Source organism: Anabas testudineus, chromosome 6, assembly GCF_900324465.2.
Source record: "Anabas testudineus chromosome 6, fAnaTes1.2, whole genome shotgun sequence".
Classification (NCBI taxonomy): domain Eukaryota; kingdom Metazoa; phylum Chordata; class Actinopteri; order Anabantiformes; family Anabantidae; genus Anabas; species Anabas testudineus.
In genome coordinates, this window is record NC_046615.1 from 2,308,775 (window position 1) to 2,335,289 (window position 26,515).

General features: G+C 39.7%; 3 protein-coding genes across 5 annotated transcripts in view; all 3 read right to left on the bottom strand.

Moving 5' to 3' along the window:
- wwp2 (WW domain containing E3 ubiquitin protein ligase 2) overlaps positions 1-11,694 on the bottom strand; it is a 46,897-nt gene extending 35,203 nt beyond the window's left edge. For both annotated transcript variants that reach the window (XM_026364958.1, XM_026364957.1), the window contains exons 1-5: positions 11,641-11,694; positions 10,309-10,390; positions 5,369-5,525; positions 5,140-5,261; positions 3,189-3,326 (exon numbers count right to left, since the gene is read on the bottom strand). In XM_026364958.1, coding sequence (XP_026220743.1) covers positions 3,189-3,326; positions 5,140-5,261; positions 5,369-5,525; positions 10,309-10,378 — 487 coding nt within the window. In that variant the 5' untranslated portion in view covers positions 10,379-10,390; positions 11,641-11,694. The remainder of the gene's footprint in view (positions 1-3,188; positions 3,327-5,139; positions 5,262-5,368; positions 5,526-10,308; positions 10,391-11,640) is intronic.
- A 1,620-nt stretch (positions 11,695-13,314) lies between these two features.
- LOC113165344 (diacylglycerol O-acyltransferase 1-like) lies at positions 13,315-22,463 on the bottom strand. Of its 2 annotated transcripts, none has more exons than XM_026364763.1 (18): positions 22,360-22,463; positions 21,713-21,857; positions 21,104-21,191; positions 20,924-20,964; positions 19,983-20,068; positions 18,308-18,360; positions 18,004-18,109; positions 17,811-17,915; positions 17,659-17,718; positions 17,460-17,563; positions 16,895-16,933; positions 16,069-16,110; positions 15,937-15,981; positions 15,542-15,651; positions 15,391-15,456; positions 15,206-15,293; positions 14,859-14,921; positions 13,315-13,817 (listed from the first exon to the last, which is right to left on the bottom strand). In XM_026364763.1, exons 2-18 carry the CDS (start codon positions 21,829-21,831, stop codon positions 13,665-13,667), a joined length of 1,368 nt encoding a protein of 455 aa, XP_026220548.1. In that variant the 5' UTR covers positions 21,832-21,857; positions 22,360-22,463; the 3' UTR covers positions 13,315-13,664. The 2 variants fall into 2 exon arrangements, with proteins under 2 accessions (XP_026220548.1, XP_026220547.1); XM_026364762.1 differs by having other exon boundaries at positions 17,659-17,736.
- A 423-nt stretch (positions 22,464-22,886) lies between these two features.
- On the bottom strand, positions 22,887-26,246 carry polr2c (polymerase (RNA) II (DNA directed) polypeptide C). The gene is made up of 9 exons (XM_026366153.1): positions 26,057-26,246; positions 25,527-25,576; positions 24,429-24,497; positions 24,261-24,313; positions 24,058-24,186; positions 23,926-23,977; positions 23,599-23,767; positions 23,398-23,472; positions 22,887-23,289 (listed from the first exon to the last, which is right to left on the bottom strand). Exons 1-9 carry the CDS (start codon positions 26,140-26,142, stop codon positions 23,145-23,147), a joined length of 828 nt encoding a protein of 275 aa, XP_026221938.1. The 5' UTR covers positions 26,143-26,246; the 3' UTR covers positions 22,887-23,144.
- Between the last annotated feature and the right edge of the window lie 269 nt (positions 26,247-26,515).

The following is a 26,515-nucleotide window of genomic DNA, read 5'->3' on the forward strand; positions in this document are numbered from 1 at the left end:
TAAGTGTCTAAGAGTGAATGAGTGTGTGTGTGTCAGTCAGAAAAGCTGCCAGCAAGTATATGTGTGTGTGTGTGTGTGTGTGTGTGTGTGTGTGTGTGTGTGTGTGTGTGTGTGTGTGTGTGTGTGTGTGTGTCAGAAAACCTGCCAACGGAAATGAGTAAAACCTCCAAACTAACAGAGGTGCGTTCACAGCAAGAACACAGAGCGCCTTAACACCACCGGGCAGAAGGAACACACTCCCAACTTTCTAAACATGCGCGCGCGCACACACACACGCACACATGCACGCACGCGCGCACACGCACGCACACACACACGTACCTCAACTCGAAACACGGGTTTTAGAGGGCACACTTCACTAACCTCTCCTCCCCCCAGAACACACACCATCCACACATTTCTGCCCTCAGGATGAGAGAAGGCATTTGTACTGATGAGCTGCAAGCAATAAGACTCAATTACGCAATTCTCACTCACAGAGACAAAAGTACTCCTGATGTCTGTGATTATGTACACACGTGCACACGTGTGTGGCTTTGCACGATTTTAAGAGAACTCCAGTCTATAAAATGAAAACAAAGGGTTCTATTCATTGTGAGTTAACCTATGACCTGAAAACACTCTATTAAGACATGCTTGCTTGTTTAACTGCACAATGCGAGGACCTGCCTTAGTTAGTTAAATAAGACTGATGTCTGGAGCTGAAGCTAGTAGCAGGTTAGCTTGGGGCAAACACTAGAAACAGATTGAAATAGCTCCCTTACATCTACATCAATTTTTTAAAATATATTGAACTGCAATTACAATTATTTGGCCTGAAGTCTGACCCACATGAGTGAACCCGATCTGAAGCTTTGAATCCTGTCAGTTCAGTTCTGGTATCCACTACCTACCCCAGAACGGCAAATAATGCTTTCAGGAATATACTCATTTCCAGCCTTTAAGTTCTTTAAAATCTCCATGTAACTTCAATCTAAATCCAAATTCTAAGCCTCCTTCATAAGGACACTTGCAAAACATTGCCTCATTCAAGGAATTTTCTCACTTTGCTGTCCTTGTAAAGACATGTGGTACAACAAAGTGTACACACACACACACACACACACACACACACACACACACACACACACACACACACACACACACACACACACACACACACACACACACACACACACACACACACACACACACACACCTCCTCTTAACCTCTCTCCACATCTCGACAGCATAAAGAGACACATTTATACAGCCCATGCGGTGGCAGGCCTTGGCCCTTACTGCCAGCCCTGTATTCATTCAGCAGAATACACTGCGGGCTCTGTGTGGAGCTCTATGAAAAGCCTTGTGTGTTTTTGTGTATGTGTAGCACAGGAGATGCATGCACGGACCTGGCTATTTAAGATCAGTTGAAAGTCACCTAGTCGTTGCTTCCAAACCACAAAGGAAAGTAAAATGTTAGCGCAGTGCCTGGAAGAAAAAAATGCTGTTGACCGAAAGTCAATAAATCTGTGGATTTGAAATTCTTCCTCTGAGGGCTATGAAATTATTTGATATTGGTTTGGGAACAGTACAACATGAACATGTAGATGAGTTTTTTTCAAGTCAATTCAATTTATACAAGTAGAAGATACAATAGCAATACTGCAGCTACGCAATATTCCTCACGTTATTCATACTCTATACATCATCCCCTGAGCCAGAGACTTTGCTGAAAGGCCCTGCTCCCAGCCAAATAATTGCAAAATTACGTAAATGTAGATGTATCAGAGATCTGTTAAGAGATCTGTAAAGTTAAGTTAAAGGTAAAATAAGTAAATAAATAAACCTTCCAATACATTGGAGAGTGTTTGCTTTTGAATATAAATGTTACCAGGACTTTCATAATATCTTTGCTATTTCTGTGATGCAGTTATTTACTGGCCAAGACATCTGGTTGCACAAGGACATCAATATAAATTAAAAAGTAACACATATTTCCTCAGTCAGGCTTGTCACTAACACTTCCTCTTTGACCCATCTTGTACTTGTTTGGGAGGCTGTGACGCCCATAGCTGTCCCCGATGCTGCTTATCCCAGAGCTTCCCACAGTGGAAGCTGTGGCCTGTTACGTCAACAGACCCTAGTATACCAGTAGTGGTACCATACCATGCATATTCTTGGTATAAGGATGCATGTTCAGCAGCTATAGATGAACAGTTCCTAATAAACCATCTACAAATGTAAATTTATTTAATTGCATTTTTGATTTACTGGTTTTTTTAGAGGAGATAGCTTAGTCAGATGTGGGTTAGATGGACATAAATATCTTAATTTAGATGACAATTTCACATGTCAGTTGCAGGTTTGAATGATGAATATGGTCTCTTTTCTGTGTTGCTTAACAAAGACGCTTCACATATAGCATGGGACTTATTACATCACACCCTAACCTCCAGCTTAGTCATGAAACGTCAACATCAGTAAATCAGCAGTGTGTGAAAGAACAGAAAAGACCCTTGACTGTTCACTAATCCGTGAATTATGTCCATAACCACTGTCACCGAATACAGTGGCAATATGACATTTAGAATCAAACGGGGATTGCTTCAACATATTTCTTTATATTGCAATATTGTAAGCAAGGTCATATATTGCCATTTTTTTATATCCCATTTTGTCAGGAAAACCCATCATAGCATAAAGAACACACTGTCATATGCGTAAAATCTTAGCAAAAACTGTTTTTACTGTCTGTACAACACTGACATCTAGCTGTCAAGGGATTAAACACAACACAAAATGAACCACTGTCCAACAGATATTAACACAAAATCAAAGGTTTTCATGAGATATTCACAAGACTCAATATCATCAAACTTAACATTGTGATACTCAAGTGTATCGAACCCTACCTCTAATGTTTCCCTTCTCTTCTTCTCTGCACTGTTTCCTTCCTAATTTCCCCGTAAGGATAATTTCAGTTTAATTCCCTGTTCTTTTTTTCTCCTTCCTCTCAACCTCAGAGGACTTCACAGGGCTCCAAACAACATGAAAACCACTGTCCCGGACTTAGAAATGTTTCCTCATTACAGCAGCAATAGCTACAGTATGAGCAGATGTTCTTAGTGCAACTGCTTCCTCTGTACATTTGTGTGTTATTTCATTTGCCTCTCTGTACATATGTGTGTATTTAAGGCAGGACTCACTGTCTGCTGCAGTGCTGCCATTGGGCAGCGAGCCCAGATCAACAGCCATGCCGTCCAGACAGACGTTGAGCTCTCCTCCCGCGACAACTGAGCCTTTGTTCTCCGTCTGCAACACCAAACTCAGCTGCACGTTCTCCACTACAGGGAGAGGAGGGATGACAGAAAGAGAGAGAGAGTGGAGAAAGATAGGATGAGTGGTTGAAAACGTACGGGACAACCAACTCTGTTTCACTTTGCAGTAGTTTGAGAAGCATATGTGAAACTACCCAAACAACAAGATGAATGCTTAGCTGGTTGTAACTTGTTTTTCATCAGAGATTTCCTGATTTATAGAAGCTAAGAACTAATAATAACATTAATTTAAATATATGTTTAATTTCTGTCCTGGTTCAGTCTAATGCTTGAACTGTTAACTTTCAGTTTACGTTTTAAAATAGCAGAAAATGTCTGTTGATAAGATCAAATTTTATTAATGAGCATATATAAACACGTTTTACCACTGCATGGTACCAACTCAACTCGGCTTGACTCAGCTTTACCCGGCTTACTTTTGGTACCAGGTACTTTGTTTTTCCACTTTGCTCACTAAGGAGACAAATTTAGTTGGAGAAATCAGCAAGATGACAGAAAATTTAAAAAATCAGGAGAGTCTAGGAAAAACAAGATGATTGTGGTTGACGCAATAATGTTTTTTCGTGACCAATCAGTAGTTTGCAGTATTTTCATGTCACCTTTTGGTTTCGTCTCAGCTTGCTCAAAACCTCAATGGAGAGGATACCCCCCAAAAATAAAAATACCAGGTAAAAATAAGGCATATCACATTTAACCAACAGAAAAACAAAAAAGGTCGGTTGAGTTGGTATCATGTGGTGAAAACTGCTACAACTGACGATAGATAAGATGCAGTAGCACTTCTTCAAGCTAGAAACTACAGTATACTAAAAGGAAAAGCTTCGCAAATAGAGTGTAGGCTGGTTCCTTTTGTTTTTGCTGCACACAGAAGACACTCAGACATTAAAATCAAATGAATGAGATCAAAGTCCAGAATTTTAGCTTTAATTTTATTTTATGTTCACAGATGATAGCACTGTTTGTATCAGATGACCCACAATTTGAGAGAGCAAAAATACTGGAATAGAGAGTTTGAAAGCAAATTGAAGTCAATAAAACTTAATGTTTGGTTACAGATCCCTCGTCTGTAATAACTGCATCAGGCCTTTGACTCACTGACATCACCAAACTGTCACTTTCTTCTTTTGATTTGCTTTTCCAGCCTTCTACTGCAGCCTCCTTCAGTATGCATGTGCTTAGAGGGATTTCTCCCTTTTATTCCATCTTCAGGAGATGAAACAGACTTTCAGTTGAGTTAAACTCTCATGATTGCCCTGCTCCCCTTTTCCCTGATAAAGTCTTGCGTTGAGTTGGCAGTGTGTTTAGGATCATTGCTTTGCTGAATGATGAAGGTCTGCCCAACTAGTTTTGATTCTATAAATTAGACAAAATGCTTCTGTTCACCTGAATTCATCCAACTGCTACTCTCATAAATGTACTAAATAAATATTAGTGAGTCTATCTTCGAAATGTACACTGCATCAAATAAAAGCTGAAATTCTGAACTTTTATCTCATATCATTGTTTAAAACCTAAATGTCTTTGGTGTCTTTCCAATACTTTCAGAGAGGATTGTATACGCACACTTTACCATCAGGTTATGCTCAGAGGAAAGGTTTCTGTAAAAGAAGTGAGATTTCTAAATCATTTTTTTTTGTTGTTTACCAGCTTTAACTTCTCAGGCTTAGGGCTCAGAAATAATTTAGAAGCAAATTTGTATTAACCTGCCTTTAAGATACTGTTTATCAGTTGGACTATGTCTTAGTGAACGCTGAGGAGGAATACTGTATATTAGAAGGTTTCATTTCTCTGTGTGACTTTGCGTGTCCTGTGTACTCACTCTTGCCGTCATGTGTGCGCAGTGTGTCCAGCAGGTCTATGGTGGCGCTGCCCAGTAGCTCCTTCCTCAGGGTGTGGCAGCTCCACAGCTTCAGGTCTAGTCGACTCTGAGGCGTCACATTACTGGGAAACACGCAGACACACAATACAGGTCACACACATACAATCAGGTTGCTGATAAACCTGATAACCAGATAAACTTAAATTTGTGTGTCTGTCAATGGTCTCACAGAGTGAGGTCTTCATTCCATTGCAGCTCAAGGTGTCCACTGCGTTTGCCTGTCTTTTTGGTTTCACTGGTCAGGCCATCTGCAGTCACCTCGACGAAGGAGCTGAGCCGAGAGTGACGGTTTGGCAGCTTGGGCGACTGGGGCTTCGCTGATACCACTGCACGTGCGCACACACACAGAATCGTAACAAAATACATTAGAATGCGCAGGGAGTGAAGAAAAAAGGTGGATAAGATGAGTCAGGTTTTGTTTCTGTACAAAACCATGGAGTTGCACTGTACCACACGAGAGAGAGAGAGTGGAACTGAATAGAGTGGGGTGAAAGCTGTGTGACTGTGGCGACAGTCATACTGTCACACATATTGTGTGTGAAAGGTGAAAGCTTTAGTTTTCATGTCAATAGCAACTTTTACACAGTCCCTGCTTCTGTGCTAACCTACTAAAATGAGGTAATATGCAAACAGATAGCTTCTCATTTGAGTTCATCCAGGTAACATTCCTACACGCAAAGCGTTGAAGCTTTTAGTTCCTTGGTAACTTGTTTGGCTTGATGATACCTTTGCATGCTAATGGTGATATCTTAGTCAGCTCCACCAGAATAATTAATTGGTAGAAATCCTCTCTCCAGGCTGGATCGGTTCAAGAAATTTCAAATGTCTATTTTAAAAAAAATTAAAATAAAAAAATCAAACATAAAAACTTCTCCAGGAGAAGAAAGAACAATAGTTCAGTAGAACCTCAGAAATCATTAATTAAGGCCCTAAACATGAGTCACACAAATATGCAAACTTCAAGCTGCACAAAGTCCATTGCATTTGTGTTCATGAGCACCTGAGTGTAGGGACTACGGCATGAAACAACGAGAGAATGCCCTTAGTTAACTTCAGCTAAAAATAAACAAAAAGAAAACTCCAGCTCTGCAAAGTCCTTGCTGAAGGTGTCCATATACATAATTTTGATACTTCATGACCACTTCATTCAGACAGGATGCACTGAAATGGCTTTAATTCTTCCATCTGTGCAGTAAGTAGCCTGCAGCGATCAGCAGTAGTACACGTTCTCCCACAGGAACCTTGTTTGTTTACTACTGTGGTCATGGAAACACTTGGAGTGTTAAATGGCCTGTATCACCACTTTGTGGACAGACCTTCATATATTATAGACCAGACCAAGATGTTGGAATGGTGCAGCATCACCGTGTGTGGTTCCCGTTGTGAACATGGAGAAGGAGTTGTGATGATTTACTTGTAATTCCAGCCACACTTAACCATCATTGCTACTATATAATTCTGCAGTGGCACATCGCCTTTGAGACTATATGGGGGCTTTGTGACCAAGCAGGAGGAGAGTGATGGGAGGACTGCATAAGATGGCCTGACCTCCACATTTACTTGACTTAAACTTAGCTGAGATCGTTTTGGGATGAGCTGGACCACAGGTGAAGGAAAAGCAACAAAAGCTCAGCATTTCTGAAACCTCAAAGAAGCTTGTAGAGAGAATGTGCAAAGCTGCTATCAAAGCAAATGGTGGATACATAACCTAACCTAACATTTACAACAGCATTTGCTTTGTATAACCTTTTTTGCTTACTGCATAACTCCATTTTTGTTTTATAGTTTTTATGTCTTCAGTATTTATTTACATCACAAGGATGTGGGATGAGTGAGCAGGTAGAAGGAAAGAAGGAAAATGCAAACATTGCCCTCTAGTGGAAGAAAGAAGAACATGTTCAGTCCCACTGGGGTCTAGAAGCAGACTTCCAGTACTTTCAATTTCTACATCAGAGACCTTTTTTGTAATGTAGTTTATTTGTGCAGTCGGACTGTAACTACCTCCAAAAAACAAGTTGTGCAACTGCTAATTTACAGTGTACACACATACTGTACAACCAGTCAGTTTCATTAACAATACTCCTGATGACACTTCTAGATGAAATGTTTATTTATATTTTGAGATACGTTGACTGAACTGGCCTCAGGCAAACATAGAACTTAGAATTCTTGTTGCAGCATGTGCCAGTCTTATGAGAAGCCATGTGTTTGTCCTGAAGCACTGCTAGATTGCAAACTTTTTTTGAAGGTGTGTTTGATCAGGACAAGTTCCTCTGAGACAGCCGGACAATCTCTGAACTCATAAACATCTGGCAAACAGAATGTGACTAATCCACGGTGCTCTGGAGAGGAGAAGGAAAGACAAAGAGGTGAAAGAGCCAGAAATTGATGAAACAACAGTTGGCTTTGCCACACTGACAGAAGCCAGGAGGGGTGGAAAGACTGTAGATAAACAGCTAGGTAAATGAGGAGATGAGTCAGAGCTTTAATGATTTACAGTGAAGGACGCCGTCTTAAGAAGACTGGTAATGTAAGAAAGAACTCTGTTGCTGTCCAAAAGTGTTTGGAATCACATCACTGAAACACACTAATAGGGTTATATGTTCCCGCCTCACACAAAGCGTAACCAAAGTATTTTTTTAAAGGAAACTAGAGGGCTGAGAACGACCATTAAAAACACCAGATTTCATTTTGCTTAACACAACAATACTGGAGCCTGCAGAGTGAACAAAGTAGAGATCACATGCGTACGCAGCTGACTCTTTCGGATTTCACATACTGTAAGAAATGGTGGTTGTTCTGAACTTTTAGAGCGCCTTAAACAACACTCTGGTTACATTTTATGAGGGTGTCAATGATGTGCTTTTAATCATGTTTAGCTCTACAGCATAGATGAACAAGTAAAATCATGTTCATGAGTGGCAGATGTTATGGTGAGTAGAGGCAAGTCATTTACCTTGATCTTGGATTTCTGGGTTCTTTAGTTATCATTCGTATTATCCGTCTCTTCAATTTGTTATCGACTGTCCTCTTGCGGCTAACAGCCTTTACTTTTAACACGTTTGTCTATCTCCTTTCTCCTGAGACAACTCTGTCTTTAGTTTTCTGTGGTCCATGTTGAGTGTGGTACACACCATGAACAATACAGTGACTGACTGATAGTTTTTAGTTAAGCTTTTTTTTATTTTACAAATAATCTAATCACCTGAAAGTGATTCTGAATTTAAAGTCAGAATACTAATAAAATAGAATGCAAAGTAAAAATTCTAAGAATCAGTCAGAATTCAATACAACAGCACTATTTGTATCCCAGGGCTGTCTATATGATGTAAGAGGTATCACTCTGTTTACACCTCCATCAGAGACGACTGGCGGTCTCAGTAACCTAGCTCCTCTTTGGTCTTCCTCCAGACCTCCTGCCTGGCAGCTCCAACCTCAGCGTCTGTTTACCGATATGTTCACAATCTCTACTCTAAACAGGTCCAAACCCCCTCAGTCTGGCTTCTCAACATCTGACACGTGCTGTCCCTCTGATGTACTCAGTCCTGATCCTGTCCATCCTCGTCACTCCCAAAGAGAACCTCACCATCTTCAGCTCTGCTACCTCCAGCTCTGCCTCCTGTCTATACTTCAGTGCCACTGTTTCTAAGTCGTACACCAACAACACCTTTCCTTTCATTCTGCTGATACTCTTATCACACAACACGTCTGACACTTTTCTCCACCTGTTCCATCCTGCTTGCTCACGCCTCTTCAGCTCTTTTCCACACTCTCCGTTGCTCATTGACCCTCCGTACTTAAAGTCCTGCACATTCTTTATCTCTGCTCCCTGTAACTTCACACACACACATTTATTCTCTCTTACTGCGGCTGACCTTCATTCCTCGGCTTTTCAGAGCACACCTCCACCTCCCTAGATTTTCCTCCCCCTGCTCACTGCTCTCACCACAGATCACATTGTCATCTGCAAACATCATAGTCCATGATGATTCCTGTTTAACTTCATTTGTCAGTCTGTCCATCACCAGAGCAAACAAGAGGCTCAGAGCTGATCCTTGATGCACACCCACCTCCACCTTGTATTCTACTGTCACACCTACAGCTCACCTCACCACTGTCTTACAGCTCTCATACATGTCCTGTACTACTCTAACACACTTCTCTGCCTCTCCAGACTTCCTCATAAAATACCACAGCTCCTCTCTCTGCACCCTGTCATACGCTTTCTCTAGATCTATGAAGACACACTGCAACTCCTTTTGCCCATCTCTGTACTTCTTCTGCATCCTCAGAGCAAACATTGCATCTGTTGTACTCTATCTAGGCATGAAACCATATTGTTACTCACGAATGCTCCCCTCTGCCCTTAGCCCAGCTTCCACTACACTTTCCCACAACTGTATTGTTTGGGCCATCAGCTTTATTCCTCTGTAGTTGCCACAGCTCTGCACATCTCCCTTGTTCTTAAAGACTGGTAATCTCCCAAATCAAATTGTTCAGGTCAATATAGCAAGACCAACTTTTTGTTCTGAATTAGAACCCTCAGTGTTTAAAGCGAATAGTGGTGTGAAAACCTATAGTGATAAGTGATATTTACAGTGCAACATGGAGAATAACTACCAGCATACAATGTAAACATTTACAGTCTATAAAATGTATTCAACATCCCCCCTCAACACACACACAATCATGAACATTAATTAAAAATATAAAACAGCTTTGGCAGCCGTTGCAGCACTGAGCTTTGGTGGAAAGGTCTCAATCAGCTTTGTATATCTGGAATAACTGCAAAACTGACAAGAGCAATATAGACTGTGGTGTCAGGCCGGCCCATTGTTTTCAAAACCGGAAGTAGCTAAAAAGGAGGAAGGAGGAAAAGATGTTTCATAAGTTGATGAATCACAGGGAGAGGATTTCCATGTAATGCTGGATGGACAGATGTACACAAGTGGCATCACACTGACTAATGTGCACAGTAAAGTAAAGAGAGACTAACAGAAACAGAGTGTTTTTACACAGCTGGAGAGAGTTAAACATCTGCACTAAAGTTTAGGGAAACTCACATTTTGAAAGGACAAGCTAAAGAAAAGGAAAAAAACAACAACTTACCTTTTAAGATCAACTGAGACTTTTCAGTGGTCTGGGCACAGCCAGGTCTGCTCACACTGGCAGCTGCCATGACATCACAGCTCTGAAACACAATGACAGACACGCACAGTGTTACAACATACTGCATCACAACAGCAGAACAGAACTGAAAAACTGAAAACAACTAATACAGGCATATTTAGAAACACAGTCAAATACATAAAACAACAAAACTAAACAAAAAAAAAAAAATCCCACACAGCACATCAGGTATAGACACTGTCAACATCACCTTGAGCAAAGTCAGAGATGCAGTGTGCTGGATTTAATGCAGACAGTATCTGCGATAACACTACACTACACAATTGTGTACCCTGGGCACTAGCTAGTGCTGACAGTGATTGTTATAGTACATATCAAGAAAAGACAGTGAGCCTTTGTGGTGGGGACCCTGTGTGTAAGGTTTCTTGCTGCAGCACCAAGGTGACTGCGTTGGCATCTCAGACTGAACCTGGTGATGCATGATGCACAGAAGTGACCTGGTCATAATCAAAGCGAATAGAATATGCATTGTCTTCAACTAATGACCATCTGATATCTGTCTCTGGGCTGCAGGCAACCAGAGGGGAGATAACGTTATCACAACAAAAGCGCACAGCATCTTCCCGTCAACCTTGTGATCAAACTGACCGGCTACACAGCGGTAGCTAGATCCGTCCAGAGGATGCTGGATAGACTTTATGCAGATTTGAAAGGTTTAACTGCCTCCTGTTAAGCAGATTCTATTGTCCCCATGTTTAAATACCCTTGGCTGCTGCGTACAAAACCCAAACACGGAAGGTGATCCATGATGCATTTGTATGCATTACTGCCAAGCTAAACTAAGACGACGTTCAAACGTCCGCTTATTTTTTCCAAACTAAAACTCAACTGGGGAAAAAAAGCTTTGTTCCAACAAAGTGAAAGCGTAATACACAGCACATAAGATAAACTGCACACTGAGTCTAGAATTCCTGCTCATAAATGTAGCATTAAGTAGAAGATCTACAGTGTTTAACGCGATACCATACTTGTTTTTCCAACACTGTGGATTTGTTTTCCCTTTTGTTTTGAAGGTCAAGTCGCTTTACGTCCGGTGTGGTGCGGCTGACTCTAGCTAGCTTGATTCAGAATGAGCTAACTATTAGCGAACAAGCTTCGTAGTGGGGTTTAAATAAAAGACATGTCAATAAAACCTGTTCTAATCACCTGAAGACAAGTAAAGCTACACTGATAGTTGAATGGTTCATATCAGAGGGCGATATACCCACTGACAGACTGACAAATGAGGCTTAAATGTCCTCTTTCCCCTACCTTTTTCAGCTGAGCTCCGCTGCCGTCGCTACTGAACTTTCATTTCCGTCTCAGTGACAAGACCACGTGACCCGTGTACGTGTTTTTATTGCACAAAGGATTGTGGGTCGTAAACAATAGCAAACATCAACACACTGGTTTTATTGTCACTGTTTATTTCAACATAACCCGTCACTTTACTGTAAAATGGAATAGAAACCAAACATTAAATGAGGAAAAAAATAATGAATTAATCGAAACAGCAAAGCCCAACAATAATTTAGAAAATCTACCAGTTTTACCACGTGATGTCGACAATTCAACCCAAAGAGAAGATGTAATGATGGATTAGTCAATGAGTCTGAGCACTCAGCTGACATCGTTTTAACTCATAAGCTGCCGTTTTTAATTGTTTTCATTTCACTTTTGGGCAGTCAGAAGCAGCAGAACAAGCTGACCACACAGTATTGATTTACTGTATTATCACTTAATTAGGTTTATCACTGACAATGCATTGTCTACTTTCTCTTGGCCTTCATATTACTATTTCTTTGTGACCTTCTCCAAGCTAAGTAAAGGGCTCAAAGGATGCATGCGATGTGGGAATTTTTGTATTTTTTATTTTTTGTCCTGTCATGATCCTCCTTTGTTTTTGCAGCATTTTCACTGGGTGCATATGCAGAATACATGCCTAATTAGTAATTATACATGTAGTGTTGGGCCCATTTATATTTACACATATTAGTAGTAAATATATCATCTAATAAAATGGTGCAACATTTCAATGAACTACACTCAAAACAACAGAAAAAACATCGAAATCTTTGATATGCACATAAAACCTGCACCATCTCAAGGTTGAAAGTTGCCGTAGTAACACAAAGCAAAAATACTGAATTGTACAAAAAACTAAACCAATCAATACATAATGTCATGTTTTTATCTCTAATGGCCTCAAATCTCAGAGCAGTTTTACCCTGAAACAGAATAAAACAGAACTGACAATTTAATTTTCACCTTCAAATCTATACAGTAACTTAACCAAATGTGTTTGAGAGTGATATTAGGCTGGGGCCAATCCCGGCCGGACATCGGCTGGGTTACAGAGCTGACACGACACATAACAGAGTCATCCTTGAGATGTAACATATTAGAAAGTTCCAAAATGTTTTTATCACCAACTTTAATGTGTGTAATACAGGGATTAGTTCTTGATCCAGCCTTGTTGTCGATGTGCCAACAGCAGGTGGTTCTATGTTACTTTTAGTGAGATACAATAATAAATATCGCAAAGAGGTATTTCAGTGTTGGCTAGGATACTACATGAGATAAAATCAAACATAACAATGTGGACTTTTGAGAACTCATTAAGGCCCAATGTTACCTGGCTGCTAGACATGATTGAAATTATTCCACACGGGGTACAGTCATTCCCTGTATTTCCTGTTTGAACCACATCCCTTAAACTCAGGATAAACTAAGACAAATCAGTGCGTTTAACCACATGTTGACACAGGGATGTGTAAGCAGTGTACATATTGTGTGTGCAGCTGATTCACATCATTATTGTGGGAATGATCCTGGAGACTTGTACTGACGGACACAGCGGCTGAGACGGCAGCAGCCCACAAGCTGTAGGTCACTGTTCGGTCACACTGAACAAGCTTTAGACGAATAAATTAGGACAAAAAAAAATCTAAATCAGTTGTTTATTGCATTTCAATTTTCAGATCTGGAAGTATAGTTGCACATAGTTAATATGTGAGTCAGTATTGTAGGTTTATTCATGGTTCTATGTAACACATGTATTTATATAGTATTTTCCTTAAATAGGCCGAGGTCATGGAAGAAAACTGCTAAAGGTTTTCCACATCCAAATTTGATCCTTGGACCAAGAGAAGCAGCCTTGGCTGAGCTTTGGATCAGCTCTTGGTCTACTCATAAATCTACTACAATCTGATACAGTTCTCTCAGACGTTTCTCCATGATCAGTGAGACTGGAGGCAAACTCTTTTGAGAAGGAGGTGTGACACCAGTGGCGAGGATCATGACTTAGAATGACTGCGATGGAAGCTAATGTAGTGGTCATGGAAGTAGGTGGTCACAGCTAGAGGAGGGCCCAGGAGAAGGCACAGCCACACCAAACCATTACCATAGTTGCCCTGGAAATAGTCTCTGAGGAATACTGCAACTAGGAGCTAGAAGGAGAAAAAAAAAACCATTTTAATCATACACTATACAGTGTGCAACATGACCTTTGTTCTTTGTCATAATCATAAAATAATTGCCATAAACCTGTCATTGATTGTTGTACAGGAAAACTCCAAGTGCACACAACTACAACAAGTACTGTGTTAATGATTTCAAGTTACATTATGTTCTGTGAGTTAACTGAAAATAGACTAAATTTAATTTTGTTTTATGAGCTTTGAAAACTAAAAAATTAAATGAATTTTACTGAACTTAAGAAAGTAAGTTTAATCAATTCAAGATATTAAATTGACTAAACTTTAATCTGTTTTCTTTTTGTGTCAGAAACTTTATTACTTTGTAATAAAACCATTACAAAGCTAACATAAGAGGCTGCTCCCTGTGTGTGTGTGTGTGTGGGTGTCAGAACTAAATTCAACATTTAAGGTTACCACCATTTAATTACTGTGAAAGGAAAGAATTCAATTACAGACACAACATAAAGTTTCCATCATGAAGGTTTTCTTACTACAAAAACAAAGAGTGAAGAGTTTTAACTCTCAGATAGTGCATGCTGGTTTAATTTCTTTAAAAAAACAAGGTGTTGTGCATTGTTAACTATCAGAAGTCACAGTTTCAATGTGAGGAAGTTCGAAGTTCAAAGTTAGAACAAGTTAGAAGGTAGAACAAGTCATACGTAGAAGTTGTAAATTGGTTTGAAGATTATAAATAGATATTCTAAATTAACATTTACGTTTAGTCATTTAGCGACTTACAAGGTACAGGTAGGGTAAGCATGAGGATGTCTTGCCTACAGTACTGGACCAGTACTGGATTTAGGCCACGTCCAGGATTCAAGCCTCGATCTCCCACATGGAGGGTGGCAGTGTTACCACTACACTATCTAGCTCCTCTAACCAGTAACAATTATGTTACAACTAACAGTAACATAACTAACATTTCAGGTGAAAGTAAGGAGTAGCAGTTTTTCTTTTTTCCAATAAAGCAATGAAACTATTATAAAATAAACTGTAATGTAATATTCTCACCTCAAGTACCATCATGAAGAAGATCCACAGGCGACAGCTGTGCAGCGGCAGTGCAATAAAATACTGTGTGGAAGAGAGAACTGCAGAAATTAGAGCATTCTTTCTAATTTCATTAGTTAATCACTAACTTTGTCTGCTGTTTGGTGCAGGACAGGGGATTTTATCAATGAAGTCGGTGAAGTTTTTCATTTCTGTGTTAACAGGTTATTTGAGCAGTCTGTAAAACCAAAACAATGTGCTAAAAGAGGCTAAAACTGCTCTGTAGAGTTGGGTCATAATTCACACTATAAGACCTTTTTCTACAAAGAACAAATGTATAGCTTAACGGTCCACATTCTGTCGTGTACCTCACAAAGAGCTGCAGACATCAGGAAGACCAGCAACTCTGCTCGCACTGAAGGCATATCCTTTTCCACCAGCCGTGCATAAACGTGTCTTCATATGAGAGAGAATATCAAGACAACACGTTGGCCTGCATTCATATCATGTAAGCAAAAACTAATACCTATTCCCCTACTTCAGATTTAAATACCTGTGGCACCATTTCTGAAAGGGAATATTCCAGTTTTTCCAGAAAGTGATGAGAGTTGTAGCGTTCCTGTCAATGAAAGATGAATCACAATGAGCCAGTGCTTCACCACATGTCACAAAATGAGGTACACAAACTGTTACATGCAACTGACCACCAGTCTCCATAAAAACGGCGGTCACCAAAGCGCAGCAGTTCTGCACAGAAGTTCAGGAAGGAGTGACTCAAGAAGAAGAGAAGGAGCCAGAGGAAATGTGTTGGTGCCTGCAATACAGTGTAACAACAGCCTCTGTTATCTCATTCCCCTCCACCATCGTGTCATGTTGCACATACTTTTACGTCTAATTATCAAGTCCAGACATTCCCCTCCTCCCTCTCCTAATCTTTGTCATCACCACCATCTGGGAACACTCTGTCCACAGAGAATTCTTCTGTTTACATCATCGTACTCCGACATGTTATGTTGGCTTGGTGCTTTCTACTTCTGGGAAATCCAAACGGACGAGTCAATACAGAACAGTGAGCCCTTGAATAAATCAGATCACTCACCACCAGCCCCACTAAGTGCTCCACTCTCATGGTGATGTCCATACTCTAGGAATAAGAAATGGAAAACTTTACATTTCCAAACTGTGTTTGTTCTAATACTTGCAACGATTAGAAGGATTACGGTTCACTCACAAAGAATGAGTTGTCAGACCGCAGGAAGATGGGCTCAACCCACTGAGAGGACAAAAGAAAAAATATACAATCACAGTGAGGCTATTAGCATTCAGGGTGAATATACATAGTCAACACATTCTCAAATAATATTAAGAGTTTACTATTAGAATTTACCAACAGGCTAAGACAAAGCAGAGCTGAGGCTGAGGGGAACGACACTACTTTTGCAGGTATTTGTTCAGAAACCAAAACTGTGGACAAACTGAACTTGATGATGGTGCTGATCATTCATCACTCCTGATGTGAATGCACTAATTATATGTACTCCAGATAAAACCATTAAGCATGGGCCACTGGGCAAGAGTCTCTGTATGAGGTGAGTGTTAAAATGTCTAAATGCAAAATAACCAGAAAAGAATGAAAATGACCAAAGAACACACACAAACAAACATAACTACAAAGAGTTATAAAAAAGAAAAGGCTCCTTGGTGTCATTAAAGTGGTACTTTGCTCTTTCATACATGAGACGTTTGCTTGTTCAGCATCGTTAATCTACTCATTTAAAAACTAAAAGCTGTAAAAAAAACTAAAGAAATAAAAAACATAACACAAAATGACCACTAATGATCAGCAAAGAGATGTGTTAAAAAAAAGATGGAGCCAGAGGAAATGTGGTTGATGGGAGGACAGAGTGGGACACATAGGTAAAAGGCCCACTTTGCATGTCAATGATGGACTGAAAATACTTATACTGCACTAAAGTAAGATGGATAACTGTACTGTGCACAGTTTCCACTACACAGTAACCTACTGTACAGAGGAGGAATTTAAGCAGGTGCTGTACCTGCTGCACAATACCAACCATGATCTGGATAAGGATCACCTGAAAATAGAAAATGGCACAATATTGGCACAAAGATAAAGCATTTTTATACATAAAACCTAAAGTATATTTTACAGTATAAGCCTTAACGACCTGGTTTTCTGCATTACTTGGCAAACACAGTGTTTTATAACAAACAATAATCTGGTAGATACAGCCATTAAACATTCACATTTCTGAAAACTACGAGTTAAATCTGGTTTTTGGTAGCAGATAGCTCAAATAATTGAGTAACTGATTTGTAAAAAATATGGTTAGGAGATGATGCTGACAGCTTTTCCTGTTTAGTCTGAGAACGACACGGTCACACAGGGTCCCTAACCTCTGACCCCATTTAGCTTTTATAGGTGTTATCATCTGAGGGGTTCATGTGCCGTTTCCAAACTATACTGTGAATGTTGCCAATGTATATATATATGCATTTTATTTTTCTCCATTATGCTGTAATCACTTGTAAGACATAACATTTAAGAACATACATACATAACTTCACTCAGGGTAATCAATGGTACCATGGTGGACTCACCATTTCCAGCAGCCTGTGCAGCAGCTTACTGATACGGACCCTAGGAGTGCGGGGGAAATCTCTCTGGTAGCAGAGAGTGGGGGCAACAAGGAAATAATACAGATCTACAAAATGAAAGACAGAGTGAGTGTGAATAAAATATATCATGATGAGTTTAGTAAAAAAGGGGAATGAGCTTTAACATGACGTGCCGTTTCACCTCGGAGAGTCAGATGGTCGCTGTGAGCTTTCTGTGGGACTGATCCGATCTGGTCCTTCTCTAAAAACACACACAGACCTTTAAAGCATTAGTTGTAAGGTTTGTTTTATTTTGGTCTTGGTCAACTTACACTGTTGGAGTCATAACAATACCTGTGTCAGTTAAGTGGGCCCGTCGGTACCAGTCATTAGACTCCTGGTACGAGTAAAGCTTCATCCCCAGAACAGTGTAGATCCAGAGAGAGACGAATGCTCCACCTGGTGTCCAGAACACAGCAGCAACATCTCAGCAACAGTCAACTTCATCATTACAGTGTGTGGTCTGACCCACCACGGTAGATCTTACCTGTTGATATGGTAGGTTCATGCACAATGACTGCAGCAGGAAACAGGAGGAGTAAGCCCAGATTTACGAGGTGTAAACGATGACTGATGGTGGGAGACAGCTTCCCCTGACAGAAATGGAGAGAATCAGAGATTTCACCACTCATGACCTAAAGATGACGAATCCTTTGAGGAGATATCAGCACATCTGATCTGATAAGATGGGATTTTAAATAGCGATTAAATAATGACTGATTAAATGATGTGTAATTGAGACCATCTCTAATCTGAAATTAAAAAAATGAAAGAACATTTACTCATCTCACCTGATCTTGAAGCCTCTCAAGGAGCAAAGCTGCAACGGAAAACATGTTGGCGCCTGCAAACAACACAGTCATTCACAACGACAGGCTAATGACAGTAATACAAGAAAAAGTATGGGAACCTTTTGGAATTTCATGGTTTTCTGTGTTAATTTACAAAAACATGATCTGATCTTCATCTAAATCAAACTTTCCAGCTTTATGTAAATCAACAATTCCTGATCCTCTGAAAGCTCCTTTTGAAGAGACATGGCTCACATAAGTGTATTCTTCTTCTTCTACTATGAGGTGTTAATGCTTGTTATCAATAAAAACATAAAAGATCAGAATTTGTTTTGTGGTATTATTTCATGCACATTATATTTGTTAATACTTCTGCAACACAGCTCAGTGACATAGGATCACAGACAGATTTGGATGAAATTATTGACACACAAAGGTCACTGAAATAACTTTAAACTGACAAAAGTATTTATAAATCAAAATATTCAAATTACCTTGTGAAAATCAGACATTGCTTTTAAGTTGTGATTGAGTTGTGAACAGAGGTTTTTTAAAAAACAAACTTGACCCTGCACAGATTTAAGACACTCTGTGTCAGATGGAGCAAAGCAGCCCCAGAACATAACCCAGCCTCCTCTGTGTTTCATAGTAGGTACAGTGTTCTTTTCTTTGTATGCTTCATTTATGCGTCTCTGAGCTGATGTGACTTGCCAAAAAGTTCCAGTTTTGTCTCATCTGTCCAAAGAACATTCTCCCAGAACCTTTGTGGTTTGTTAATATGCGTTTTAAGTTTCTTTTTGCTTTCACCAGTGGAGTCCTCCTTAATCATCTTCTATTAATTCCACTTTGGCTTAAACAGTAAATGATGGTGTGATCTGACTCTGATGTACCTTGATCTTAGATTTTGCCTCTAATCTCTATCGAAGTTATTCTGGGTTCTTTAGTTACTATTTGGACCTTAAACTTCTGAGTAATATGTGAGTAATCTGTGGAGATGGTCTCACACCCTTTACATGTTTGTCTATCATTTTTATTTTTGATCTCCTGAGACAACTTTCTCTTTCTAGTTTTCTGTGGTACATGTTGAGTGTGGTACACACCATCAACAACAGCACAGTGACCACTTCTCACCCTTTAAAACCCTATAAGGCCAATTGTATCATATTTGATGCACAAACATATTCTGATTAAATAATTATCATAAACTTCTGATGTAACACAAAAAACAAACATTAAACATGAAGAATCTTACGTTTTGAAATAATGTCTTAAAATGTTTTTTCAACAAAGTGTGTAATACACACTCCATTTAAAAATATAGGATGTTGTAACTACTATTTATTGGACTGGGCTTTAAAGGGTTAAATAGGCAGACTGACGACAAGTTTGAAGACACCTGTGACGCTCATTAGAGGACACACGTTAGTTTAACATGCTCCCATGGTCAAATTATTCAACATCTTTTCTGGGGGTACCATAATTTTTGTCCAGGTCAGTTTCATTGTATTTGTTTTTTTTAAACTGCTGTTTAAAAGCAATGTCTGATTTTCATGAGTTTATTTTTAATAAAATTTTGTTATTACTTTTGTCAGTGTTCCTTTCTTTAAGGGAAGGGTGCCAACTATTTCTTCCACATCTGTATGATGAACATTTGATGTCTTAAAGCGTTTCTCACCCAGTATGAGGTTGACAGACGGCCAGTTGCAGTTGTCCTCGATGAGATACTCCAAGACCTTTTTGACATCTATCAGAAAGCCGTGTCTGTTCACAGGAGGAAAGCAAAGGATTCATATCCAAAGAGTTGCTGCATAGACGTGGAACATGTTCAGCTACAGTTGAACCCAGAACAGATCTTAAGTTGAGCTCCACTTCCCAGTTTAAAATTATGAAGCGGCTGCTAATGACAACTATGAACTGTGAATGAAAAACTCCACAAACATCTGGTGAGCAGACCGTGAAGATTTGTTTTCCAAACTACTGCTTTAAGCTACTGTTTTAAAATAAGACAGATTGCATTGTGGGATTGTTAGAGGGACGTGTCGTGGACACTACTTTGTTCAATGCATTGTGGATTTTTTTTGAGAGCACAATACAGTGAACAACAAATGAAGTGCTTTGAGCTAAACACTAACACGACACAGCCGTTGTAATGTTTGTGCACAGACTCTATTCACAGTCAGAGCTCATTTCCCCATTAGACACAATAAGTTTGTATTAATGCAAACATTTGTTAAATAGCACTAAACACAAAGTGCAGCTCTGGCTGATGGATATGGAAACACACTGCATTCACGATTAACTGACTAATAAATAAATAGATAATAAATTGGAGACCATATCTCATAATTAAAACTGTATACCATAAGAATGTGATGTGCTTCCATAGATAGGGATCTCATTAGCTGTTGCTGATATCTGGTCAAAAACCAAAGTATTGAACAAAGTGAAACACTGATGCTCCATGGGACCATGAATGTCTGTCCAGAATTTAATGGAAACTCATTTATTATGTAGTCTGGGTCAAAGTTGATGACCAGCATGCAGACCAACATGACCATGTGTTAACATTAGCAGCATGTTCATGTCCATCAAAGACTGAAAGACCAAAATACTCACTGTATGAAATTCTCCAAGAACAAGTGAGCATGAGTGAGGACCTGAAACACACAAAGACGTGCATATAGACAGTCAATAAGTCCTACTGTAAAAAAAAAACATGTTGTAAAAACAACAAACTGTGTAGAAACCAGTAATAATAGACTGTACTGTATCTACACAAAACAACAGATAACTGACCAAGAGGATGATGATCCAGTTGAGGACGCCTCTGTAACCGGTGAAGCTGCTGTTGGAGCTCAGCAAAGAGTCTTGGACACTGTGGCAGCTGCAGAGAAACCATCACGAATGAGGCTTCATTTTAATGAGTAAACATCACCCTGATACTGCTAACTTACAGTATGTAAATAGATTACATTAGGAATAGGAATACATTTTGCAAAATGGTCTTTCTGCATTGAAATATAATAATATTTAATAAAGTGTTGTAGTGTATTTGGTGCATTGTGCACCAACTCTCATTCTTTACAGCTGTAAAATGCTCAAAATTAGCTTTACTTTGTCTAACTAAAGACCACTTCTACATTCTTCAGTAATAATTAAATAATATAATATTTGTACTGTATAACAGTGAAACATTCAGTGAACTCTTGTCTGGCATTGATTAGTTTGTATTTTTCTAATTATAAGCACATTTTCTAATAATACTGACAGATGTTTTTATGCTCACACTGTAGCTATTTAAAACTGTTAAGTAAAAATCTGGCGCGTTTCATACGCCAGCTGCCAGTGACATTAAGAAGGAAGAGATGGAGGAGGCAGAGAGAGAGAGAGTTTATCCCAGCATACGGATGATCTTGTTCACTGGGTGGATCGAAGGCAGAGGCGCTGTCACAGGGGTCTGCAGAGTCGCCCTGGGCCGAGGAAGAGGAGCAGACAGAGGAGAACCTCTGCCTCAACACAGCCATGTCTGAGTGTCAGGGCTCATTTATGACTTCAGAAACAGAAACAGAGTTATGTTACACTTTGTTTGGAACTGTCACCTACCCTACCAGATGTTAAATATGAATGTCATATCATCACACTCCCATCAATGTCTTTTTTTTTAACCTTTTTGTGCAATAGACAAACAGTATTTAAATGTGCATCTTTATAAACCCAGATGTTGATGTTTAGATGTTTATCTAAACCTTTTAAATTCGGCATGTATCTATCAACTAATGTGCCATTCATGTAACTAAAAAGCACCTTTTACAGTTGGTACGTCTGTTTTTCCAGTGACCTTCCCAGAAACGGACCGCGGTCCGGGATCAATTGTAACATATGTATACAAGTTTTATTGATTTATTATTTACCGAAATGTAACGACCGCTTCAACCAATTCAATGGCGATAGTGCGTGTTTTTAATTACTCGTGGTACATTTGCTGCTAATAAATGAATCTTTAAATTGCCAAACATCGGTCTGACATTCGGTACCAATCGAGAACGCCTCACCTCGCAGCCTCGGCCCTGGCAGGTAGATCAGGAGATCAGGCAGCATCCCACAACACTCACAGCTCATCAGCTGTTCGCACACACAGAGCTCAGCTGACCGCTGGGTCCATCTTGACACCGTGATGCGTTCAGTGTCGCACTTGAAGCCTATTGATAAGCCATTCAAAATAAAAGCCCCCCTGAAGAAACTGTTACAAAAACGTTTTTTCTACAGTACCAAATTAAAGGGTGGGAGTCAGTCTTCTAGGGTGCCGCAGTTACTTTTTATTTCATGTTTTCAGCTTGAAAGGACCTTAATTTATGTTATTACTGACATCTCAGCATAGGAAATTTGTGCTTTTAATTTGAAGCTACGCAACCTTCAATCTATTATCCCTGTAGTTCTCTGTATCTGACTAGTAACATCTCACAATTAATCACCAAGAATGATCTGTCTTTGGATTTTTACTTTTTTCAGGTGTCAGTATATAAATTATATGTGATCTAACGTTTATAATACAGGAAGACTTCATGAGACCAAGTTCCCCAAAAATATTTATTCAAAAAGGAACATTTAACAAAATAATATTCAGTGTTACACTGACGGCCACAAACCAACATTTGTATCATTCTGAGACAAATCTCCTCTCACTCACTGACCTCGCCTTAGCACAAACAGCTGTTACAACCACTCTATGATCCATAAGCACTATTTAGAAATGTGACGTTAACCGTGATCTGAGATCAACCCTCTGGTTGTAACAAAGCCGTGTGAAGGTGAGTCCCCGTCTGTTACCGAGACATCCTCAATTGATGGTGAGCACATCGCTCTGGATCTCGTGGCTGAGCTGGGTCTGCAGGTCACTCAACTTCTTCTTGAGAACTGCCAGCGCTGACATGACGACAGTCTCTGGTCGCAGAGAGCCGCATGATTCTACGTTGTAATAGAACCTACAAAATGGAAAACAAGCCATGGATGATGGTTATACTGCAGTTCTGACATTTGCTGGACATTTTATGGCACTGACTATGTTTTCTCCTTCAAAATGCTTTGCTCACCTTTCTGGTTTTCCATTGGGGTCATAAGGAGCCTGTACCTCATCCTCCTCAATCTCTGAGTACTCACTCTTTGGCCTGGAAAACAGAGAGATGTCACTTTACATAAGCTATACACCCAAGCAATGTGTGGAGATGTGGGAGTCTTTGTTCAGACAATCATTCTACGTTACACATTTACGGTAACCCTGGTGGATGACTCACCACTCCTCGGGTCGTGGGTACACTGTGTGCCTCAGTGCATTGTCTGGGTCGTACTCGAACGACACCCCAGCTGTTGGGTTCCACTTGGCATGCTCCTTACCAAAGCCTTTCTTGGCGTATGCCCTGAGCCGTAGTTCCTGACCTTTACGAAGCTTCACTAGCAAAATGTCTGTGTTGGGTAAGTAAATGACAAAATTAAGGAGAGGACATAAGCAAAAAAAGCTAAATGTTGAAATGTGAGATTAGAAAATGGACAATAATGGGACTAAGGTGTAGAAAATTATTGTAACAACCGATGTTTGTCCCTCTGGACAACTTTAATCTTACCATCCTGTTCAACGTAGTCATTGGGATCATTGTCTCGACTCCTGGAAGTCACCTGGAAACAAATGATAAAACACTGTTGGCTTTTTCCTCCGCTTCTATTTAATAGCTTCTAAAGATAGAGACAGGACTCACCGGGATTACTCTGGGGTTGTTGGACAAAAGGTCTCGTGAGGTGACATGACGCGTCTGGTCTTCAGTGCATCGAACGTCCAGAGTCAACTCAACAGAACATTCTGGGCAGAAATCATCACAGGTACAGTCCTGCAGGAGATGGTCAGTTGTATTAAAGAAACCCTACTGTGTTCAGATACTGTTACTCTGACCATTACACTTACCCTGGAATACTGCATTTTGTCCACAATGTCATCACTTGTGAGAGGAATGAGACCTGACAACAGAGATGTCGGCCTTAGTCACAGATCTTTGTGGTTGTTTTTAAGACTATTTCCAATGACTATCATGAAGTTACACAGGAGACTCCTCACAGATTCTGTGATACGTACCAACTCGATGTGCAATAAACTCATCATGCAGTACTGATGAATTGGCATCAATCTGGATCCAGTCGATGGCTGTAAACAAAGTAAGGCAAATTAAGAGTAAGAGTTTTTAGGAAGAAGCTCTAGCATCTAGCATCACGTTATTTAAGTAGTCACGCTTTCTATGTGACACCTGATAGTGGGATAACTCAGAGTTTATATACTGCTGGTAACACTATTCACATGTGTAGTGTAACAAAATCAATGATGGTTGAATTCCATAAAGTTGTTTTCCTTTAAGGGTCATTCGGCCCTGCATTATTCTTTGTACTCCATCTATAGTTACACAGAAGATTTCTCTAGATCACTGTGTTCATTTTCTACCATAGCTTTGTACAATTCCCTGAAGTCTCCTATCCTGTAAGTCTGAGTCTAGTAACACCAGCCCCCCCGGTGGAATAGGTCAGACAGAACGTAGACATTTGACCTTTCACAGGAGGTACTGAAACAAATGCTGTTAATGATGCAGTGACAGAAGCAGACCAACAGACTCACAGGTGATCAAGCTGAGGCCAAAACTATCAGGTGTCAGAGTAATTAATCTTCTGTGGCCGTTGCCATCCCTCAAGATCTGATTTCACATCAGATCTGATCTGCCACTGTAATGATAGCTCATTGCATGTTGCCGTGCTCAACACCATGACCCTGATAGTGGCTCACCTAATATCTAGTACATTTACACAGATAACTGCAGATCACTTTACCCATCTGTCTCACCTACCTTGTACATATTATCATTCTTCTTCTTCCTCTTATCATTATCATTAGCATTAGTAGTAGTGTTCTATTGTTTATGTGGCCATACTGTCCACTTTAGCAGCTCTGTCATGAATTCTACTTTTCTAAGGTTAGACTGTCTCTCTGTCTGTTTGGTTGACATTAGATTATATGTTTCTCGTGTTTTGACCCTCTGGTTTATGTAAATATGGTGGCTACTAGGACATCAACAATAAACATGTACATGTAAACATGATCACCTTTTTATCAGTTTCAACGTAAACTGAAATATTATAACACCAAACACATAGTAGAGTAAACAAAAGCAAGCAAACGTTTCTTTACCTATCGTGGGGACTTCTGACATAAAAACACGGCGGATGGAGTTTGCGACCCTGAAGAGAGAATTAAAAAAACAAACAAAAAGACGTTTTAAATGTTACATTAAGTCTCTGAACTTGCCCTCAGCTGTCCAATAATGTTTCTAACACAGATCGTTTCATACAAACAATATTAAACAACAGCACAGCGACAATTTCTCCACTTTCAGCTCTGTCGTGAACTGTAACGTTAATTAACATTAACATTAGTTAAAACTATTAAATCAGAGCTTCAAAGTGTCTTTGGAGAGAAGCAACAATTCACATGTCTACTGTATTAATATTGTAATGAAACATTACGGAGCATTATTACAACTAACAAATAATGAAATAAACACTCTCGCCCTGTAGAAATCTTTTATTTATTAACAGCATCATAAAACAAACAAATTTAACGTGTAAAGGTAAAAGCAGCGATGTGTTCTGCTGCTGAAAGGGAAAAATGGCCGCCCTCTATCGCGCACACTCTGAATGGATAAATATATGAATACTCACGCCAAATCCGTGTTCTCTATGACAAACTTCACATTTTCATCTGTCAGTTCTGTGATTTTCACCGTCGGCTGGTTCGCATACGGCATTGTTAGAGTTGTTGTTAGAGTTGAATAAGTCCAAAACTAACGTTGTACAGTCGTTGACGCACTCCACTACCGCTAACACTGCTTGAAGGCCTCTGCAGGAATATTTACTAGCCGCTGATTGGCCAGGAGGTCTAAAACCCATTGGTGATTGGTCTCAAGGAGGCGAGAGGGGTGGGCCCTTATTTAATATCCGGATCATAGAAGCCCGGAAATAAATTTTCAAAGTAAAAGCGCTTGTTTACAACAATGGGAAAATTTAAGTTGGACAGTCTAACGCCATCATGTGGAATTTATTGTATATTTCAAATGATTCTGACCCTGGCGCATACTTTCACATGTAAAAGAAACAACACAGTGACAACCAAATCTTTAT